The sequence below is a fragment of the Eutrigla gurnardus genome (assembly GCF_963514095.1).
Source record: "Eutrigla gurnardus genome assembly, chromosome: 2".
Taxonomy (NCBI): Eukaryota; Metazoa; Chordata; class Actinopteri; order Perciformes; family Triglidae; genus Eutrigla; species Eutrigla gurnardus.
The window spans coordinates 6,880,223-6,903,214 of NC_139916.1; the positions used below are offsets into that span (position 1 = coordinate 6,880,223).

Sequence of the window (22,992 nt, forward strand, 5' to 3'; positions counted from 1 at the left end):
CCACTTTTTACGCGGCGTCGTGCGTAAAACTGTCACAAATCCTTGATTGCAAAGACGAGAGTACCCACTAGTGATATTCCTCGTATCACAATCACCTACAGGGAAAGCGGTGAAACCAACAGCGCAGCTATAGGAGGTGGGTGGGGGTGTAAAGGGGGCGGACCTAATGCGACCCCCACAGTTGAGCTTCACAGGGTTTTCACAATGCCCACCATTCCTTAAAGCGCATGTTGGAGTCGCTGACTTAAAGAGCGACGGTTCGAATGTGCGTTTATAAAAACACACACACGAACGCAGATAACATCACTTTGACTCAGGAAAAAACAACAACAACAAGCAAGCAGAAAGAGATTCTGGCCATCATCGTTTATACGCTCTGAGCTCGGGAATTAACTTGGACGCTTCGTGACAAGAACCTTTGGTAAGACTGAATCCGATCGTTTGAACAGGAAAAGAAAGGAGGGCGATGCTGCTGTTTGGCATGATGTTTTCATTTCACCGCTTTTATTGAAAAAGATTGAGGCTTGTGAATTATTATTTTACAACCGTGGGCATGATTTTGTTGCAGCCCACGAGCAATTTTTAAAAATAGATAGTGTGTATATTGTTGCTTATATAATCACATGGCACACATTGGGTCTACTGGGGCTTATTGTTTTGTTTTATTGGGGTATAATTTGGAGTATTTGTCATTAGGGAGGGGGGGTCAATAAGGAAAGAATAGTGAGGTTGGTTCCCCCCCTTAGTGAGCGCCAAGTCCAGATGTCAGGACCATGTGGCTCAAGGAGTCATTGACAGATTGTCCCTCTATTGTCTGGGCACTCGTGTTGCATTTTTTACAAATATTTCTCTAATATGTTAGTTTTACCTGCACGATGCAACAGGTGAAACAAACAGCTCACATGAATGGGATTCGATTAAGTGGCAAATGTGTGACTCACAAGCAGATATTACTTTTATTTGGTGAAAGTGTGTGTGTGTGAGTGCGTATGTGTGTGTGTGTGTGTGTGTGTGTGGGGGGGGGGGGGTCTTTCTTTTACAAGAAGCTGCCGCCGCTCAATCAAGCTGATCGATATTTCATGACTCGTTAATGAATAATAATAGGCTAACTACAACATGTCCTGCGGGTTACAGCCTTAATGTGAGGGTGATGACCGCATGGCACCGAGGAAACGCAATTTCCTTTTCCCTCCTGACACCAAAACCACATCCGACCCAAAACGAATTGAGTTTGTCTCGCCGATAACCCGCCACACAATCCGCGTCACACGTCTCGTATAGTCCCCGGTAGCAGATTTTAAAGCACTTTAGCCTTTTGTTATTGTCAGCTAAATATACCCATGTGGAGGAAGAGCGCCCTGTGTGGGAGGTTCACGCTGCGCACTCTTTGCTGCTGCGTGTGAATGCGTTATTATCATGTAAATCACGTGTGAGAAGGTGAAGTAGCAGCCTCTCGGCTAGGAAATCTGGTGCCAGAGCGGAACCCATTCTTTGCTGGTCTCGAACCGTCCGCGAACATGTCTACGTCAGAGGATGTGGGCGGGGCTAACGCTCGAGGCGATAGTGGAAAAAAATACGCTGCTGCTGTCGAGTTCTACTAACGTTACCGATCCTGGTAAGTTTCACTTTTCAAATGTTTCGCCTTCATGCAAACAAACTATACATTTATTTAGCTGCTTAGTTGACCTAGCTACTGATTACGCTCATAACAGCAGCAATTAGCTTGATATTGCTAACAATGACGTTAGCATGCTACTTTCTGACACCGTTAAACGTTACCAACTACCAACGTCACTTCCTGCGAGAGGCTGTATTTTACTTAATTGTTTTAAATAAAGTTTTGGACAAACAAAAAAAAACTACCAACGTAACTAATGCAGTAACATCTGGCTTCACAAAAAGGTGACACTGTATAGTGTAGTGGACTAGTTTGTGATTAAACTACCGTTCTTGTTTTTGTTAATAGAGACGTCGGCCATATTGAATGGAGGCCCAACTGACACTGATAATTGATATTACACACAATTCACACAGTCTACAAACTAAAAATGTAATTTTAGTATTTTGTGTATTATATCGTTCTTTGTTGTTGTCAAAATAAACACATTTTCTAAAAAGACATGTCTGCTTTAGTATGCTTAATTAAAAAAGAAACACAATGCAAGTTTTAGTAAATGTTAATGCTTACTTACGCACATACAAATTTACAATCTGGTGGGTTTTTTTAAATAATTGAACAAAACAGAATAACATGTTTAGCAGTGGTGTGATCGTGGCTGTGCCCAGACAACAGGCGACCTCCGTCTTGCCAACTACCCCAATAATGACGTTGACCTGTAAAGAAATCGGTGTATCATTCATTTTGTTTTGTGATCAATACCATGTAGTCTGCGCTAGGTAACGTTAGCTAACGTCAGAGCTAGCGGGCTAACATCGTACATTCAGTGTTAATTATCAAAACGTGTTCGATTATTACTTTTCTTCTCAAACGTCATCTCCGTCCACAGCATTCAAGACGAGCTGCACAAATGTTTTTATCCGTCTTGTGTTGATGCCAATGTGCTGGGCTGGTGACGCTGGTTCCCAGTTCGTTCAACTTGCAAACCTTCTCAGAACCTGTTCTGGAACCAGTTTTCCTGGTCGAAAGTCCGTTCTTTGGCTGTGGAACCTCAAGGAACTGGTTCAAGATTCTGAACCGGCCCTTTAAAATGCTTGGTGGAAAAGGGTTCTTTTGCGACTTACATGCTCTGGTTTTCTTTGAGCAGTGCTCCTATATCATGAACTGCCAGTGATTTGAATGACCTGAGTTGCACCTTGCTAGTTGCTACTTTCAGTCTTTACTGACTTAATAAATGGTGAGTGTTGCAATTTGTATATTTCAGTGCAACTAACTGTTAAAGAGATATCTGTGAACACGTAATGCCAAGCCACTTGAATCCTGGAAATCTGTGGTGCTGGTGAAAACTGCACTTTGAAAACATTTTTGAAATATCCAACCATATTAAGACTGAAAAACCATTTACAGAATCTGGGATACAGAGCAATTCTGCGTCTGTGTTCAAGGTGGTGTGGGTGAGGGGCCATGCTTTTGACTTTGGCCCCTATCTAAACACCAACACCCTGTATGGGGTTTTTTCCTGCTGGGTTCATCACAGTTGAGAATGGGCAGATAAGCTGGCCCGCTGTCAGTGACCCTGGAGTGTTTGCAGCGATCAAAGTGGCTGAGAGATTGAGGAGGAGCCGGACAGGTGCGCAGCATGTGGAGACCAATGTTTTATCCCGCGGGAAGCAGCCAGCTGTACCCAACAGACCTGTGAATATCTGCGTCGGAGTCGTGTTAAGTGTCCAGAGGTTATTATTATCTTTGTCATGGGGCTCATAATCTGTTGGGCCCGAACTCGTCCAGATCACGTGCTGTTGTCTATTTAAATCATTCTGTCAAGCCCTTTGTTGATGTTGTGGATGGACGTTGATAAGTGGCACATATTTATTGAATGCATTATATGTTACAGGCCTTTTTTTTATCTCAAAGATAGACTTTTGGGAACATTTCCCAACAGCTAATGTTCTGTTCGTATGAGAAAGTTCAAGCTGGGATTCGTTTATCTTGTGGCTCTCAGTCCGTTCAAAGAGTCCGTTCTGTAGCTTAATGGATAGAAAATGCCACGACGCTCTCATGAACTTGTTACCTCTTGAGCAATCAGTTCAAAAATATATGTCCTCAAGTCGATATATGCTGCCTGCAGAAATCCACAGAGAGCCATATACGTTGTTGGATTTGAAGACTCGCAGGAATTAAATCACGACAGACTTGGCAAGATATAAACACTAGCATGTACTGAATGTCAGCAGTTAACTCATTTTGAAAGTAAAATGATTCAAGTCAAGTTTTGATCGGGTTAAACCCTGGAACACAAAGTACATGCAACAGCTTTTGACTATTGGACTGTGTTGCCACATTAAGACGGACTCACGTTGCCAACATGGAGTAAATATGGAGATGGATACAGTTGAATTACCAGCCTGCAGATGAAATGATATTATATCTGAACCAAGGTTTAACTTGATGACGTCATGCAGCGAAGAGTTCTGGACCTCCCACAGCTGCCCAGACTAAATATGATTCTGAGTTATTCCTTCCTGAAATGTTTCTCTTTCCATAAGTGAACATTTCATGCCTTTGCTTCTGTTATTGTTTAATGAAAGGCATATTTAAGGGATCCACCTGCAATCAGGGTGCATGTGAAAGGATTAACTCGACATAGGAGGTCCGTCGGGCTGTTTGATGTCACTCCGCAAATCACGTTCTGTTGACTTTCGATATGTTGGTTTCCACCTGTTTGTGCGATGCCGTCTTCACGATCCCATACATAGTAACTATACTATAATAGTGCACTATAGTGTACAGCACTGACTCTTTTTGTTCCTGATGCTATCAGAACATCTGTGACATACCAACCTGTATTCTTTCGAAAGACGGGAATGGCAATGGTGGTTACGTTAGACTGTAAACGCTCTGATAAACGCCTTTGTTCCAATGTCAGCAAGCATCAGTGACTTGACAAGACCAGACTTGTGATCTAGTTTATCATTAGTGTGTGTGTGTGTGTGTTCTGCTTCACACTGCTTTAAGTCGGCTTTGGGCGGATTCTAAAGGCTAATGTCTGCATGAATGTCACCCAGATTGTCTCTTGTGTATATAATTTTAAAATTTTCATTTGAGCATGAAGGTAACATAATCGAGCTGGGTGAAAGGAAAGAGGCAGAGGGAGAAATGTATCTCCGTTCAGCTATTTGATGCAGTATCACTGCTGTTGAGGTGCAATTTAATGGTATAGGTTATGGCCTGAGTTGTTAATTCAAGTATTATTTTGTGAAATTGTGGATTTATTTATCTTTATGTGCGATTTTGATAATTTTTTTTAGATATTTTGTAATAAATTGCATAAAAATATCATTTTATAACTATTCCTGCCTCTAATATTTCTTTGAATGTAGATACATTAGGGGGCAAATCGCTTCTTATTACCCACTAAACATTCACTTGCAAAAGAAAACAAATAACCGTCCCAGAATAGTGTTTGTTTCACCTATTAAATGTTGTCTGGAGCATTTAAAGGGGGTGGCTCATGTAGAACTGCCTAATATGGACGTTATTCCTGAAGCCCATTTTGCCACAGAGGAGAATGTGTGATTCAGGTGCTGGCCGATATCGCAGGACAGGAGCATGTGCTCCTTTGTCCCCAGCAGGCACGTGGCCTCGAGGAGCTGGTGCTGCCAGGCGATGTTGGCTGGACCTCGTGCCTGTTCCTGATACACCACCACATCGGCATCTCCTCATCTCCATGTGCTCTCCCACTGCTCCCCACTTGTCCTCCCTGTTTCATGTCCAACTGACACTCGACGAGATAGGGAATAATTGCGAGGGTCTTTTTTTTTAAAGAGTAAAACATGTATAAATAGTCATTCCCTCATGTTAATGTTTAACAGATGGAAAAACCGAACAGCTAACTGGTGTTCACCCTCCCGCCAGGTCAAACTTTTCAAATGTCACCTAAGAGCAGTCACTCAAAATGGAAACGTTCACTCCCGCGCCCCTTCAGAGCCGATTCGTTACATAACACAACTTTCTATGGGCTGCAGGACTGGAGGAGTGTAAGGTGACATTCATGCTGCTCGGTAGAAGAGGATATGTTCTATACAGGGATGTCAACTTATGATGCAGATGTTCTTGAATAGAACATGTCAACTTGTTTTAAAGCAGACCTGCAAGGTACAGAGGTTAATCATTTTTTCCTTTGATCATTTGAAGAAGGCTAGAAACATATATAGCAAGAAGTAGATCAGAAAGTATTATTTTGTATTCATAAAATTTGAAGCTTTTGCCCAAAAATGAATTGGTGTCCTCATTTGTGAACCTTTTTATTTAATAAAGTGTTGATAATGTTTCAGTGATGCAAAAAAAAAAAAAAGTCCACTATAATCCACATAATCAAACACTGGGCATCATACTCCCAGTCTTCATCGAGTATATTACTATTAAGAATAATATTTATATTTCTTTTTTGCTGCATGTATAATTGTGTTATACAAAGTACACCCTCACCACATCTGCATAAAGTCCCTAATAAGCTGGTCTTCAGGGACGTTTGTGGTCCAGCCTCTGGTTTACTAGATAAGATGACACGGGCGAAACCAGCGATGTGTCTTACAGGTCTTTATCACACTTCTTAAAACCCTAGAGAACTTCTGGTAATGCTGTTTTATGGATGTGTGATTCACCTATAATAGTTTCCAATGGAATGCTATGAATTTATTGGAATGAATGAAGTGTATCAGTTAAACATTGCCTCTATATTCCATAGAATGAGTACTAAATTACATATATGGTTTTCCCCATGGTGCTGTTCTGTGCTATACCTTAGCTTACACCACTCAGAATGATGCTCAGAAGGCCTCTCTCTTTCTATCTGAAATATAAGAAAAATATTTTACCTGACTGAGAGCAACAAGTGTTTTCAGAGGATGGATTTGAGTTTTTCCTTGTCTTTAATTCCTGCCTTGACAAAACTGAGGTATTTCTCAATGACTAGTAAAATGTAGGATAATGACATTTTGAAAAACACGTGAGAACATTGACCCCATGGACATCCCATAATGACAATGTCATGCCAGGTTTTAGCGTTACTTTCACCGCCGTTGTCCGAAACAAGAGCAGCTGTCTCCAATGTGATGCATTATATAGTACAAGGGTGTTTATGCAGGTCAGGATGTATACAGCACAAAACGATAATGATACGGGTGGGAAAGCGACAACATCATGGGACTCCATAATGATCTGTATTTACTGTAAATGTTATCTCCAGGCTCATCTGCTGTTTTCTGGTTCTTCATGCACCAAAGACACAAAGTGGGTTCCCCTGGAGGCCAGGTGTGGAACAACTCCTTTATCTGGTCCATAAAGGCATAAAACAGTGATGAACTTCATTCCAATCATTTTTGTCCCTTCCGAGTCTCTAGAAATGATCATTATCGCAGTGCGATGTTGCCACAGAAAGTGACAAGATCTCCAGATCATGATGTTAAGATAGGTGTCTGAGCCTAATGATTGTGTTTAGTGTTATGTGTGACTTTGTTTGAGCCTCCTTCTGTGGCTGCAGTGGCCTAGTATCAATGGCCCTCTTTAACGGTACAGTATGAATAGCAGTAATGGGGATCTTCTGGCTGAGAGGACACTGCGAACACAATTGAGCTGCTGTACATTTGTCACAGAGGAAGCAGCTAACAACACACTATTGTCTCTCTGAGTTCTGGTGGATTCAATATGTCACCGGGGTCGTGGTAGGAGGTAATGACACGTGCTCAATAATTCATAATTTCATCGAATGTGAGTGATGTGTTTTATTCCCCACAGAGATCTTTATAGTTTGTGATTATAGTGATTCATGATCCAACTGGGATTAAGAGAAAACCCTGCACCCATTTAGGGAAAATCCTGTTGAAATGTATGATTACAGTGTTGAGGTGATTCGAGGCCTGCTGTTGTGAGGGATTTAGCGTTTTTGTTTGCTTGTAATCGTCGTAAAGACCGCCGTGGCATTGTGTTGGATGTGAACAGCAGCACTGGGAATCCGCAGGCTTGTGACATTAACTACACAGAGGAAGAGAGCGCACAAAAGTCCAAAAAAACTCAAACAGACCTTGACCTTTGACCGCGTGGTCTTGGCTTGTTTGCCTTTGCTCAGTACTGACGTTCTGGAAATCGCGGCATATTTGTCATACTTTCCAACAGTTGAGCTCAGCCTTTGATCGTTTACACTTAGGTACCATTCACGTTAGTGTATGCATCGCACACATTGCACAAGGTTCAGTGAATGAATTTGACGAGTGAGATGAATGAGGTCAGGTTTGGAGCGTTGGAAGTCACCGTGTCAACAGCGGTCATCGTTATGCAGACACGTGTTGTACATAAGGAGCATCGATGACACCACGGTCTACAGAAATGCCAGGACATTACCAACTGTTGCTTGAGCTAAAAGGGCGAAACTAAATAATTTGGCAAAAACGTTATTGTATCATTATTATTGTATCATTACCACACTTTTTCATTCAAATATTATCACCTGAAACTAAGAAGACTTTTGTTTCTTTTTAATGTCTATAGGGATTGAGTCCACCATGTTTCTACAGTAGCCTATAATGGACAAACCAAATAGTGGCTCTAGAAAGGGTCTTTTGAGTTTTTACATTATCTGAAGGCCATCGTATCTCTCAAAAAGCATTTCTCTATAACATTAAATATATTAAATATTCACTCAGTACGCAAGATTTCAAGGTTAATGTTTTGAGAAAGTATTATTTATTAAGACATCAACACTCAACAATTCAACGCATCTGCCTAATCAGGACTGAATGGTGAGATTTGATCAGATTTGTTTGACAGGAGCGTGGAAACTAGGGGTGGGTAAAAATATCAATACGGCAATATATCGCGATACTTTGCCGCCCAATACAATATCGATTTTTCAAATCCAAATCCAAAGATCGGTTTAAAAAAAAAGATTCATGTTTAGATGCGTTGTGAATGCAGTACTTTATCCTTTTTCATTTTATTTTCAATATTTATTCCAGTGAATGTCATGGGAATTAATAAAATGGAGAGGCTGTTATGAATTAAATAGTTTTGACTCAATTTGTCCTCTGATCAATATCATCTGATGTACATATACAGGTACTTGTGTTTTCATCTTTATTTATATTGCGATATCGTGATATTGTGATACGTATCTTATCGTGACCAAAGTATCGTGATACGTATCGTGAGGTTCTTGCCAATTCTCACCCCAATTGGAAACATAAGTTATCGCCCTCATTGGATATTGTTGATCTAATTGGCTCACAAAAATATATGCTATCAGCTTTTTTCCAACCCATTCTCTCCCCTCATTTGAAATAAAAAAACATTTTGGGGCCTTTAAACATTCAAACTGTGCTGCTCAGTTTTAACGTTGTGGGCTGCTCGTTAATGGAATATAGTATCTGAACAACTGCATTGTCCTTTCTTCCTCTGTCTTAGATATTCAAGATATTGAGTGACTATAGAGGATATTCTTCATCGAGCACAAACAAAACCAAAAAAACTTAGATGATGGAACCAACTCAGTCGGAGATGAACATCTTATCCAACGGGAAAGGTCACGACCTGGAAGGTGACGCGGGGATGCCGATGAAGACGTTCCCAGAAGAGGATCAGTGAGTATTCACCCTTTATTTTCATCATAAATGATTGGCGGCTGTCACTCACATGCTGGTGATGACGTTTTAACACAGCATGTATCAAGTACTTGTTAAGCCTTTTTGTCTGTCTGTATTAGTTATACTTGAAACCACATCCTGGATTATTTGAAGAACTGGCTTTGAATTGAACTAAGAAAGAGACTTTTGGACTGTTTGATTTATGTACCTTTGTCCCTGTGATAAGAGTTTTTCCTGTTTATAATGATCAGGATGTGGTCAACGACATGCAGTGTGACTTACTTCCTACGTTCCACTTTTTAAAAATGCATGTTGACCTTGTCTTTTGCTCGCCTCGTCGGGTGGATCCTTATACAGAAATGGCACTCAAACAGTCAGGTATGTTTGCACAGGTTTGAAGGCTTTTTTTAACTGCATTTTTGTCATATGATAATACAAACACAATAAAATAATGTCTGCTGCAGATGTGTTCACATTTTTCAGAGATGGATAGAGCAACCAATTAATTAAGTCATTAATTTCCCCCTTAGATTTGATGATCCTGATGGAGGACAGGAGAATGATGAGTTTTTGCCCACTGCGGATGGAAAGAAACCGATACGCTTCACAGATGTAAGTCTAGTTTACAGACACAACAACTACGACAGAAAGAGCACCATGGTTTGTTTTTCATTGGGCATTTGTGTTCTCTTGTTCTTTCCACCTCAGTTTGAAGGAAAGACCTCTTTTGGCATGTCTGTCTTCAACCTGGGGAATGCCATTATGGGCAGTGGGATCCTGGGACTGGCGTACGCCATGGCCAACACCGGCATACTCCTCTTCTTGTGAGTAAATACGTCTGTTTAAGTTCAATTTATAAAATTATGAGCTAGAATGTGTGGTCTTGACCGTGTCCCGCCATGTCTTGATCTTGGTCTCCATACTTGCTCATTACTTTACCTTGACCCCAACACTGTAGTATATGATTTACTTGAAAGAGTTGATAAAAAAAAAAGAATCAAACTATTCGCCAAACGAATTATGGAGTCCCGAGACTCTCTAATGAGCTTCCTGAGGGATTACAGTTGAGGAGTGGGCTGCTTTGGTGGCGTGATTAAGGACCAGACTGGAGCTGGTTACTTACATGGGTGATTAAGTGTCTGTCAGGACATCCTGGAACGTATCATGTTCCACGATATGTCCTTTTTCTCAGACTCCTATCCATGAACCCGTTGCCACATGAAGACCCCAGAAAGGCCACGGCCCTATTTTCACTCTACTGTATCTCCATTTAAGCTGTTCTTGCTTTGTGTCTGTGCTTTATTGCATAAAACAGCACGGCTTTCTGACACCTGTTTCATCCCTGATGTCTATGGGATTTCATTTTTTATTTTTATTTATTTAACCTTTATTTTACCAGGAAAGTCCCATTGAGATTAAAAACCTCTTTTTCGAGGGAGTCCGTTACACAGTAACAATATACAGACAACAGATATAATGATAAAAAACAATTACAAGTAAAGGAGGTCATCTCAAGTGCTCTCAGCCTGGATTTCAAAGCATTCAAAGATATAAGTTCAGTTAATTTCCAGTCTTTTTGCAGCACGTTCCAGGTAGAAGGAGCAGAGTAGACGAAAGCCTCTTTTCCCAGTTCTGTGCGGGCAAATGGAACAGACAACAACAACTGATCATTTGAACGCAAACCATAAGAATCGACACTTCTCCGTGTGATTAAATTACAGATGTAGGAAGGCAGCAGCCCAAGCATGGCCTTGTAAATAAAAGTGCATTGAAGTGGTTCTTATAAAGGAAACACACCAGAGGTTTTTCAAAAGCTTAATTCCTAGAAAGCAAACAAAAATGGCTTTCCAGACACATAAGCCTAATTATGTATTTATTATTTCAGATGAATTGCTCTCTATACAAACACTTAATTAAAAGTAAGTATTTGTTTATGGAAAGATCAAGCATTGATACTTGATTAGCATTGATTATCATGTATTAACATGTACAAAGAATATCTGCATTATTTTTTACCTTATGGTCACTTTTCCATTACATCATGTTCAACTCTGTTGGTACACAAGTTTGGTAGTCGAGCCTACCAGCAGAGATACAAATAGACATTGTCAATCCTCGTCAGCATATTTACAGGGAGTCACAGAAATAGAGCGGTCGTGGAGGTGTCAGGATCCAGAGAAGGATATTTCTTCATTTAAGGAATGTACATGTGTGGCCATGAGAAAATATAGTCTCCGTAAATGCTGGGAAAAGGTCTGAGAAAGATGATGGATTTGGGATCAAACCTCGGACCCATTAGGAATGCTGACCTGATTGACCCTGTGCTGACTTGACTCTGTAGGCGGTGCAACTCATAGACGCAAAAGGGTTGTGGGAAATATGGTTTTCATCCAGGCGTAGGACTGTTGAGAATTATTCCAAAAGATTTTTTCAATTTTATATTGTTTCATGCTGAATATTTGCTTCAGCTTTTGGTATAGTCTCACAATATTACATGCAGTTGACATTTCCAACAGTATCAGCTTGAAAATGTCACGCGTTGGCAGGACTGTGACCCAAAGTCGGCCACCACTGCAGTTCAACTTCCCAGGCTTAATGACGTGTTTCTGTTCCCTCGTTAATGCACAGTGTCAGATCAAACTATAATACATGAGCTATGTCACATTTCCAGTAACATCTAAGAACACGTCCAATACATCAGGACTTAATGCACATGGTTGACTGTAATGTATATGACATTTTCAGAAGAGGAATGCCACGATTATAATCCCAGAGGGAATGTAGAATGTATAAAAACGTCCCTTCTGTATTATTTCTCAGGTTTCTTCTGACTGCAGTGGCAGCCTTGTCATCTTACTCCATTCATCTGCTGCTCAAATCCTCTGGCATTGTGGGTAAGAGTTGTGTCATGTCTTTGGTCTTTTGTAAAGAAAAAGTGTAGCTATTATAGTGTACAGTTATGTTGATTTGACCAGTAAATTAATCTAGAAATAGGAATGGATTAAAAGTTGAATGACTGCTTTTAACACTCACACTATAAAGTTGGGAAGGATTTAGTTTCCTTCTCTGATTATAATTATTACTTATGTTTGAAATTCCTCAGAAAGCACTTATGCTTATCCTGAAAGGTGCTTTTAATTCAATCCTATTAAATTATTCTATAATCCAGTATATGTGGCAAAGGTTTATAATGTGTAGATGAACATTAAAACTATGAAAACGTTTTATTGCGTGAATCATTTTGTGTGTTTTCTGTTTACAGGAATCCGAGCGTATGAAGAGCTGGGGTACCGGGCCTTTGGCACTCCTGGAAAAATGGCTGCTGGTATCGCAATCACCCTGCAGAATATTGGTGGTGAGGATCCAACGCCACGTAGCACAAATGTGTGGTCTTTAAACTCCTTGGAGCAGAAAATATGAATTATATTAAGACATGCACAATTAGGTTCACTTAAACCAGGATTTTTAGGTAAAAAAATACTTGATTTTTTAAATTATATTATGTTTAAATCTAAATGTTGTCGGAACGTTGTGGAAAAATACTCCCTTTTGTGTTTGCACTTTAAATTGTAGAAAGTGACCTCCCCCAGTGTTGCCGAAACACGAGTGCATGACCTCAGTAGTAGCTTCTGCTCTGTCACCTACACAAACATAACATCATATCTATTTGCTCTACATGCCGGCGTATTTGCACACAAGCCACACATGTTCACCCCCCCCCCCCCCCCCCCCTCCTCTGTCACAGCCATGTCCAGCTACCTGTACATCGTCAAGTCAGAGTTACCGCTGGTCATCCAAACGTTCCTGAAGGCCGATTCCAACTCCGAGTGAGTATTTCTTTCAACGTCTGGGTCCCGCTTACACGCTGTGTGCCGGGGGGTCAAAGGGCGTCCTGGCACACAGTGTGGGGCAGTGACTATATATCCCGTTTGCACCGCTCATTGAGTCAGCCAGCGTTGGGGGGGAGTGTGATGAGAATCGCAGCCTGTAATTGGCTGAGCTGCCGGTTGGCCCCCGTGGTTGGGTAACTATCTGTCCGTTGTGTCTACACGCAACACTCAGCGCTGTCAACTGTGGGAGGCGAGCGGCGTTCACGTCAGAGGCGCTCTGCATAAGGCCACGGCGGGCTGAAGTGGATTCTAGCTGCCTGTTCAGATCTAAAAACAAACCTTGCTCTCAAAAGGGATCACGGCGTCTGCATCGTCCCCTCTTAAAACACCTCAGAGAAAAACAACCAATCTCAGCCTCGTGTTTCGCAGCGCACGGTGTGTTTTTCCATTTTGAAGCCATGCCCTTTAGATGACTTTTATATTTAAGCCACTGAAGGGCACGACATTACCCTTTATCGCTGATTAATTTTAGAGTGGGATAAAGTCATACTTCTTTCTATGTTTGGGTGTGTTCATTTCAGGGCCAGAGGCTTAGCTACAATCAAAACCTGACGTACGAAGTATTATGACTCATGCCGTCTCTGCGTCTCACACACGCCGCACTCACAAATGACAGCAGCAGGTGGTTCGCACCGCGGCCAAAATTCCAAGGTCGAGCATAAGGACGGGTCAGCTCGGCAGCCGAGACACGCTGTTCCCCTCCAACCGGCGCTCAGAGCCACGGCGTCAGGAGAACGGGGTCGAATGGGGAGCGGGTGGTGGGGCCAGAGGTCGGCGTGGTCACGAGAAGGTCAGATATTTGGAAGTAGCAGGCATTCAGTCTGAGCTCTCGGGGCCGGTGACACTAAAATAAGAGCTTGAACTTGACTTGACTCGGACGTGGCTGCTGTGAGAGTTGACTTCATGCCATTTGATTTTTGATGCGGATACAAAAGCAAATATTTTAGATTTGATTTAATGAAAGAATCGTTTATCAAATGCCTGATTTTCTAACATAAACACAATAGAATCCCCCCAATTTAAGAATTGTGACCAAAATATGTATATCAGGACATTTTACGGTCAAAATAAAAGTAAAATGGGACCAATTAATTCTTATTCTTATATTTTTGGTAATATTTCTGTAATAACATTTGAAATAATCTAATATCATTGCTGTAAAATCAACACAAGTCAACAGCGCTCTCTGCGTTTCTTAACAGCTCACACATTTATCTTTGCATTGTAAACATTCAGACTCTATGTATTAACACGTCATCGAAATATGCTTATTATGAAGACGTGGAACGTGACCTGGACTCGGCTCTGAACGTGACTTGGAGCTCCATAGACGGAAGTTTCGGGGTTCACGTCACAGCAGCTACATTTTATCTCACATGTGGACACGGACACACACACACACACACACACACAAACACAGAGATCGCTGCATGCAAGGCGAGGGCAGACAGCTGGTCTGACTGTCTGTTTATCGTCCAGAAGGTTAAGAATAACGGGCTTAGCAGCTTAAACAGAGTTCTTTAAAAGTGTCACCCGAAACTTCTACACAGGATTTATGAGCCAGTAGTCTTTAATGGTTTACGATTGTTTCTTTAGCCGCTCTGTTGCTGGAGATAATCTCTCCTTGAATCTCCTCAGCTCGGTAAGAACGAAGCGAAGGGGCAGCGATGTTGTGATGGAACGGGCTGCTCACATTAACGTCATCGCTGCCTGGTTGTTTAGTCTCCGCTATGGTTTCCTTTTCATGTAAACCATCACGGTTACATAACGGTCTGCTCCAGTTCTTCTGTGCAGAGCGACATAAGCCGACGCGTTGTTTCCACGTGTTCGAGGCCAACAATGTCCCCAGCAGGTTGCTGCTGCTGATGAAATGCAACCTCTTGATGTGATTTTTTAATGTTTGTGTCTCTGTGTCAATATTTGAAATATTGAGGTCCCCGAAGTAAACACGTTTTTTTTTTTTTCTCCAGTCTGTGGTACTTGAATGGAAATTATCTGGTCATCATGGTCTCTGCCAGTATCATCCTGCCCCTGGCTTTGATGAAGCAACTGGGTGAGTAGAAGGAGTCGGTCTGTTTCGTCTTCCCAAATGCATTCAGAGTTTGTCTCTCTTTCAAAAACTCCAATACGCTTCACATGTTATACGTTTTCCAAATTATGAAACAAAACTTGTTCATTAAGAGTTCATTAAGAGGGTGTTCTTTTTGACTTTGAAGTCAGATAGTCAGATTCTGATTGGGGTCTCGCCTCTGACATCGGTAACAGCAGGTGGCCAATTAGACGCCATTGTCTCCGGCTTAATCCCACAATAAGCGATTCATGAACACCTGAAATAAACATGCTCTCTCGGGGCATTTTTTAGAACGGCAGAAAAACCTGTAAGCTTGTTGAAATCCCAGACAGACAGGAGCTGTGACACTAACCGCCCTCCCCTCTTGTATTTTCAGGTTACCTCGGTTACACCAGTGGATTCTCTCTCAGCTGTATGGTGTTTTTCCTCTCTGCAGTAAGTTGGTCACACAGTGGCACATCAGCACCCATTTGTTCTGGCATGTCATCCTGCCCCCTTTCTTTCCGCCCACGTCTCTTTACTCTCGTCTCTATTTTCGGCGCTCTGTGGCTCCGTTTGATGAGACGCCTGTAAGAGCTGCTTAATGCCCATCAGAAGGGTTGAGAGTACAAGAGGCGGAGTCACGCCAATCTAACGTTACCAGTGATTCTACCTCTTATTCTTCCTCTTCCTCAGGTCATCTATAAGAAGTTTCAGATTCTCTGCCCCTTAGAGGAGTACTCGGCCAACAGCACCGCCGCCCAGCTGAACGTCTCGAGCCACGCGTACAACAACCTGGTTCACGAGGACGAGGACGCCCACTGCGACCCGCGCATGATCACCATCAACTCGCAGGTACGCAGGCGAGCCCAAAGACCGGGAGGCTCAATCGCCCCTTGTCATCGCTAGAAATTCACCCGTCAATGTGCTTTTCACAGACAGCATACACCATTCCCATCTTGGCTTTCGCCTTCGTCTGCCACCCTGAGGTGCTCCCCATCTACACCGAGCTGCGCAAGTGAGTCCCCACCTCGTTAACCTGCGACCTCTTATGTCATAGAATGTGGCGTTGGACTAACTTTGGGCTTTCTGATTTCAGTCCCACGAAGAAGAAGATGCAGAAGGTGTCCAACATCTCCATCTTAGTCATGTACACCATGTACTTTCTGGCAGCTCTCTTTGGCTACCTGACCTTTTATGGTGAGTTGTTGTGTTTTTTTAAGACACCAATCTGATGCAGTGCAGTGATACATGGTAAAATGATGCTGATTTGGAATATAGAGGCAGGTGAGCTGAGAGATGCTTTTTATAAAATAGAATTGCCGCCTCACCGTTGTTTTTTACGCCAACCGGTAATGTTTACATCCACATCCGTCTGAAATGATTATGATTTTATCATTTTAACCTTTCAGACAGCTGTGTGAACGTGTCATAATTACGTTTTTCTTGAGTTCAAATCAGTTCAACCTTGACTCCCAGTGGACGTTTGTGTCCAATTTGAAGAAAGTGGGTTACTGAGATATTGCATTCAATGGCCTCAGGCTTGAAAACTGATATTAAAAATACTTAGTTTTGCTGCCTACTTTATCTTGCAATGTTAAAGCTTCAGCGTGCAAATGTTTCCCTTGGGCAGCGGGGAATAACTGCTATGAAGACACCATCAAGACATCAAGTATGGGAAAAATAGCAAAAATCATATGCAGGTTTACATGGATGGTGCTGAAAATAAAGTTGTTATTTTACTGTCTTTGACATCCTACGAGCATAGACAATTTCACAGTTTGTTTAGAGAAAAGATAATAATTGATTGACATTTTTATTAAAGGATCCCCATTAGCGTATGCCTATGTCTTCCTGGGGTCCAGATGAGTACAATTGTATTAAAACATTTACAAAGAGTAAAGTGGTCATTTTTTCGTATAGAAAAAACAAACAAACAGGCAACAGAAAACAAGAGTGAAGTATTGCTGCGTACCTGAACGATTGACTCTGTTTCTAATGGGATACTAAAACACAGAACAGACTTGCCATAATGCAAATATTCACGGTTAGCTTCTCTTCCCAAACAAAGAGTCCAAGCGCCCTCTTGTGGTGACAATGTGCTCTACGCTACATGAGAGAAACTATTAAGAGAAACTCTGTTTTTGTCTGTAGACAACGTGGAGCCTGAGCTGCTGCACACTTACAGCCGGATCGACCCGTACGACACTCTCATCCTGTGTGTGAGAGTCGCCGTCCTCACCGCCGTGACGCTGACGGTGCCGATCGTGCTGTTCCCCGTGAGTCTGATCCCTCCGCTCCGGTACTCTGTGATGAATATGATGTTGTTTCGTCCCAGCTCAAACCTCTGTCCTCTGTCCGCAGGTACGCAGAGCCATCCAGCACATGTTGTTCCCCACCAAGTCCTTCAACTGGCTGCGTCACACCGCCATCGCTGTCCTCCTGCTCACAGTCATCAACATGCTGGTGATATTCGCTCCCAACATCCTGGGCATCTTCGGCATCATCGGTTAGTAGAGCCGCGGGAACTAAGCCGACATCGTGTCATCTTTGATGGTCTGGTTAGTTCGCAATGCATGTCTCAGGCCTTTTATTAGCTCCTCCTTTTCATTTAGTAGAATTTATTTATTCAGGATAGCCCGTTGAGATGGATCATCTCATTTTCGAGGGGGTCCTTTCATAAAATGATACACATAATACAAAGTAAAAGGAGGTTTATAAGATAAATATATAAGATACAACAATAATATCAATGAGAAAATGAATGAGAAATTAGAATAAAATAAAAGAAATAAAAATAAAATAAATGAGTTAGAAAAAGAAATAAAAAAATCTGAAACAAGAAGGAGTTTGCAAATGGATTAGAAGTGATGCTTTGAAACCATGAAGAGAAGTAATAGACTTAAGCTGGCATGAGAGATTGTGTATTAATGTTCAGATTAATCATTACTAGGAGGATTGTCTAGAAACATTGTCACCATGACACACAAAGAGCAAACATATTGTCCTATACATCATGAATTTAATTGAAAATTCATCGAAAACAGCATTTTATATGTTGTATTCGTCCACTTGCATAGACTATGATGTGAATATGGATTAATAATTCTGTCTCAGTCCTTTGACATGGTCGAGTTTATTGTGGTTCAAGTTTTAAAGTTCCCCTCATGAAATAAATAAAACCCCCATTAAAAGCAAAACTAAAACGTGACCAGAGCATGTTTGCTCACGGACAAACCGAGTCAATATTATTGTCACGCTCTTTGCTCATGTCTCACAGGTCAGAGGTTAAAGTTAAAACGTTTAAGTCAAAAAGACTTCAAAGCCACAGGTTCTGCTTTGACGAACAAATGTGCATGCGGGTGACAGAACACACGCAGCTGTTTGCAGGAACTCTTGTATCAATCAATTTGTGTTCGAGTTGAAAAACAGGTGAATCTGATTTATAGTTAACAGAATCCATGATGGAAAATGTAATTCGCAAAGCAAGCATTGAAAAAAAACAGAAATAAAGAAAAATGATGACCAGTGATGGGAAAAAAAGTCAATAATAAAAGAAAAGTAAATGATAAATACACAAACAAATTATCCAAATAGTAACGTGGCTTGATTGATAATCTTGGTATCTCAATTTTAGGTAATTTTTCAAAATGTAACTCTATAAGTACCCTTTTATTAAACTTATATTATTGATACCCATCACACTGATCTATATGTATCTGAAACTGTCAGAAGAGGACTTGTCATTCCCATCCCAAAGACCCACAATGAATGTCTTCTGTACTGATATATCTCCCCGTTCTCCTTCCAGGTGCCACGTCGGCTCCCTGCCTTATTTTCATCTTCCCGGCCGTCTTTTACATCCGCATCGTTCCCAAAGACGAGGAACCCATGAACTCCGTCCCTAAGATACTGGTGAGGCCTTCGCTCATTCACTCGCTCCTCCTTGGAGTTCTTGACAATCTGACGATGGAGCGTCTGTACCACTGACGAGCTCTCTCTCCCCCCCTCGTCCTCAGGCCACCTGCTTCGCCGCTTTGGGCGTCATCTTCATGGTGATGAGTCTGAGCTTCATAATCATCGACTGGACAACAGGGGGCGGCCATGCTGCGGGAGGCCACTAGATGCTGCTTCGGTGTGTGTGTGTGTGTGTGTGTGTGTGTATGCCAGCTCTGGAAATGTAAAGGGGGAGAAATAACACCCCAGTGGGGAGAAAACACTACAGGGCTACACAGCACAGCCTGCAGGGGCTAATGAAATAGTTGGAATCACACTGGTGCTGATGGAGTTGAATTAACTTTCTGGAGTGTAACGTAACAAAATCCTAGAAGAGGTTCTATAATTCAGTGTAACAGAGTGCAATGGTAATGCATTTTTTAATGAATAATCAGGACTAAACAGGGTTATTATTTTTTTAAAGAAAACATTTATAACCATCTTTTAGCTGTACCACGGTGGTGAAATGGTCCTTTCCTGTTGCTTCCTCTTTATTTACACACAAACTATTGCAGCTGGTACTGTACAGAGAAATAAGGCATAATTGTCTGTTGGGAGAAATGTATTTAGATACAGAAATAACTCATTATTTTACACAAATATTCATTATTTTCATGAGACGCACAGTAGAGAATAATCGGATGATGTCATCCCGAACCAGCCGCTCTCTGAACTGATTATCATGATGTCATATAAAACAAGAGAACAAGTGCTTAAAGGCCTTAGAGCGCAGGTGACATTACGTTTCATGATCTGTCAAGTTATGTAATGTGTCGTATGAAAGCTTTTGTTCCAGATCCGCTAACTCTCGACGGAAACCCCCGGTGCCTTTAGCATTTGGAACCGCACACGAACACACGGCCAACAAAACAGAAGTGTATATTTATTTACTTACTATATCTGTGTTTTTAATTTCAAATGGAGTATATTTAACTACTGTACGTGATAAAGGCAATGATCCAAATATATTACGTATGATATCAATTTTTGTTTTTAGCTTGCAGTATATATCGACTATGGAAGGAATACAGCCTCGACATATTTAACATTTATTTTCTGAATTAAAAGAGCTTGATCTCAGGATTTCATACCTCCCTTCTCAGAACAGCAGAGCACTTATACTCTGACTTTGAATACAAACCAGCTTCATGTCATCTCTTCAATTCCCGATACTATTTCTTAGTTTGTATAACTTCAGAAATCACACGTTTCCAATTGAAGTTTTGTGAAAATATGAACTTAAATGAAAGGAATGGTTTTGGGGAAGAGAACCCTAATCACGTTCTAGCAGGGAGAGCGATGAGGAGATTGACCTTCACATCTGTTTGTATTGAACAACTTCAGCCATGAGGTTAAAAGCCATAATCCATAAAGGTTGCTGACACTTAATATGAGGTCATCACTTATGTGGTTTCCAGCCATGCAGATAGTTTTGGTTGTACTTGTACCCGGTATTGAGATGCACTATGTGGAAACCTGAGTGCATACAATATCTCAAAACCTATGGAAATAAAATCAAGAGCTATCTTGACTAGACACGACAAAGGCAATAAGGGGCCGATAGAAAATAGGGTTTTTATTTTTGTATAATTTGGGTGAACCCACCCGTCCTCTATGGGTTCCAACAATGGCCGTCCAAGCACCGTGAATCTGTTGGTGGGTCTGGCAGATCATTTGATTAATTTGAATGTGTATTATGCCTTTGGGATTCTATCGTCACGTCTTTGCCGTACTGGTTTCTAGTATATTGATCTGCTTCCATCCTCGCCGACTATTTGGACTTGAGGTTAATGTGTTGCATGTTGTTGTGTCCTGTCCGACCTGTGGTTGCTATAGTGAACAACTATTGTTAATATTAGTGTTGTGGAACATTCTGGGAAATAATGTTTCAAACATCACTGTTGGTTCACTCAGGATGGAGACTTTCAGTGATTCTTCAGGGGGATTTTGAGACTCTCAATAGCAGTACGACCTACATATGAGTTCACAGATTGCATTTCATTTTATACAAATGAACAAGTTTATAAAACAGCACAAAAGGTTTAAACCTCAGAACAAATATTTACTTTCTCTATTTGCTCCAAAGATGATCAATTGTATCACGACTTATTTAATTGTATTTATATAGCAGATATTCATTGAGAAGCTTTGATTTTGAAGGTTAAATGATGAACAAAAGCCGAGGAAATACTCGTGCAGGTATCGAACTCCGTCCCTTGCTTCTCCACGTGGCTTTGCAGTGGTTGTTGTGGTAACGGTGACGGTTTATTTTATCATGTTGAACGGAGTTTGTCTTCACGTTGAGGTATCATGCCAAAACAACAACGGGACTACCTACTGCTATGAAATGCCTTTTAACCACAGTTTTAATACCAGACACAGTATATCTAATATGCTTTTTTCATGTCCCTAAATGGATCTATGTGATATTTTATTAAAAGTTTTTGTTCTAGACATAAATCTACGAAAGTGACGCGACTATAAAATAAAATAACGATGAAAATAACGAAAAACAATAATCAATTTTGGTGAATAAGACGTGGCTTTCTATAAATAATGTATATAAATGTAAACATTTTATATTTGTGATGCATATTTACAGTAGCTTGTAAAGTGTAAATAGCAGGGACAGTTTTAGTTTGGCAATAAAATAATTGTAGATGTTTTCACATTGTCTCTCTGGTCATCATTTCACCTTTTAAGTGAAACTTATTCTTATTTCAGCTGCACACATTTCTGCTTATACTGAACAAATCAGCCTGATTTTTTTTGTGGTGTTTGCTATTTATCTGTATGCCATTTATCACATTTATTAATTGAAATTCCACTGTAGGAATACACCATCTTCATCCCCAAATAAACATGTATTTTTGTACATGGTTTAAAAGAAGTGTTTATCTACCTGGTCAGTGTTATCGTATCTGTCAAGGCTAAGCAGTGTTTACAAAAAACACTAAACCCAGACTTCAGGTCACCATGATCCCTTACTGCAGCTGGCCTTGTTGTGTCAACATACAATGTTTCTACTGTAACACATCAACACCAATTCCTTTAGATTTGCTTTTGGTCAAAATAGCAGACAAGACACATAGGCTCGTGTATTTCTGACACCTCAGTCACTCTGATCTCAACTCCATGCCACATTTAAGACCTGATGTAGTAAAAAATTCAAAAATAATAATTAGATAAAAGGTAGAAATAGTGTAGAAAAGCAAAAGTGAGGTCAATTAGCAATAAAATACACACTCAATAAAAATATAACCTTATTGGCATAATAATTTACCAAATGTAGAAGAATATGAATATGACCTCACTAATAAATAACTTCACTTTTGACTCAACGACTTACTGTTATTATTTTACTTCCCTTCTTTCTTCACTTTATTTTAATAATTCAAGTTTTGCTCGAATTACATGCTTTTTTGTTTTGTTTTAGCTACATTTCTGGTCTGAAAAGAGTTGTATAAATATAGGTATTATTTATTATCAACGTGTCTTCACGGCTACAAGGCCCAGTAAGCTACCAGAGAGCATATTTATGTATGCCCACTAGAGGACGCTGTCAACCAACTCTTCTATCGGCCTGATTATGTGGTAGTTAGGCTACTTCATTAACTCAAAGACTCATTTTAAACCCCGTCATGCATCGTCGCAAATACAGTGTGTGTGTGTGTGTGTGTGTGTGTGTGTGTGTGTGTGTGTGTGTGTGTGTGTGTGTGTGTGTGTGTGTGTGTGTGTGTGTTTCTGGGCATAGCGCCCACTGCAGTCTGCACGCCGCACTCCTGAATTCCCGCCTCGCTC

General features: G+C 41.0%; 1 protein-coding gene across 2 annotated transcripts; it reads left to right on the forward strand.

Annotated features, from left to right (window-relative positions):
- The first annotated feature begins 225 nt into the window (after nucleotides 1–225).
- On the forward strand, nucleotides 226–21,857 carry slc38a3b (solute carrier family 38 member 3b). 2 transcript variants are annotated; one of them, XM_084030588.1, is made up of 17 exons: nucleotides 226–421; nucleotides 9,077–9,252; nucleotides 9,613–9,633; nucleotides 9,786–9,867; nucleotides 9,964–10,079; nucleotides 12,076–12,149; nucleotides 12,518–12,610; nucleotides 13,001–13,082; nucleotides 15,116–15,198; nucleotides 15,593–15,651; nucleotides 15,892–16,050; nucleotides 16,134–16,213; nucleotides 16,295–16,395; nucleotides 17,350–17,474; nucleotides 17,560–17,704; nucleotides 19,007–19,110; nucleotides 19,215–21,857. In XM_084030588.1, exons 2-17 carry the CDS (start codon nucleotides 9,146–9,148, stop codon nucleotides 19,317–19,319), a joined length of 1,536 nt encoding a protein of 511 aa, XP_083886714.1. In that variant the 5' UTR covers nucleotides 226–421; nucleotides 9,077–9,145; the 3' UTR covers nucleotides 19,320–21,857. The 2 variants fall into 2 exon arrangements, with proteins under 2 accessions (XP_083886714.1, XP_083886715.1); XM_084030589.1 differs by lacking the exon at nucleotides 9,613–9,633.
- The last annotated feature ends 1,135 nt before the right edge of the window (nucleotides 21,858–22,992 follow it).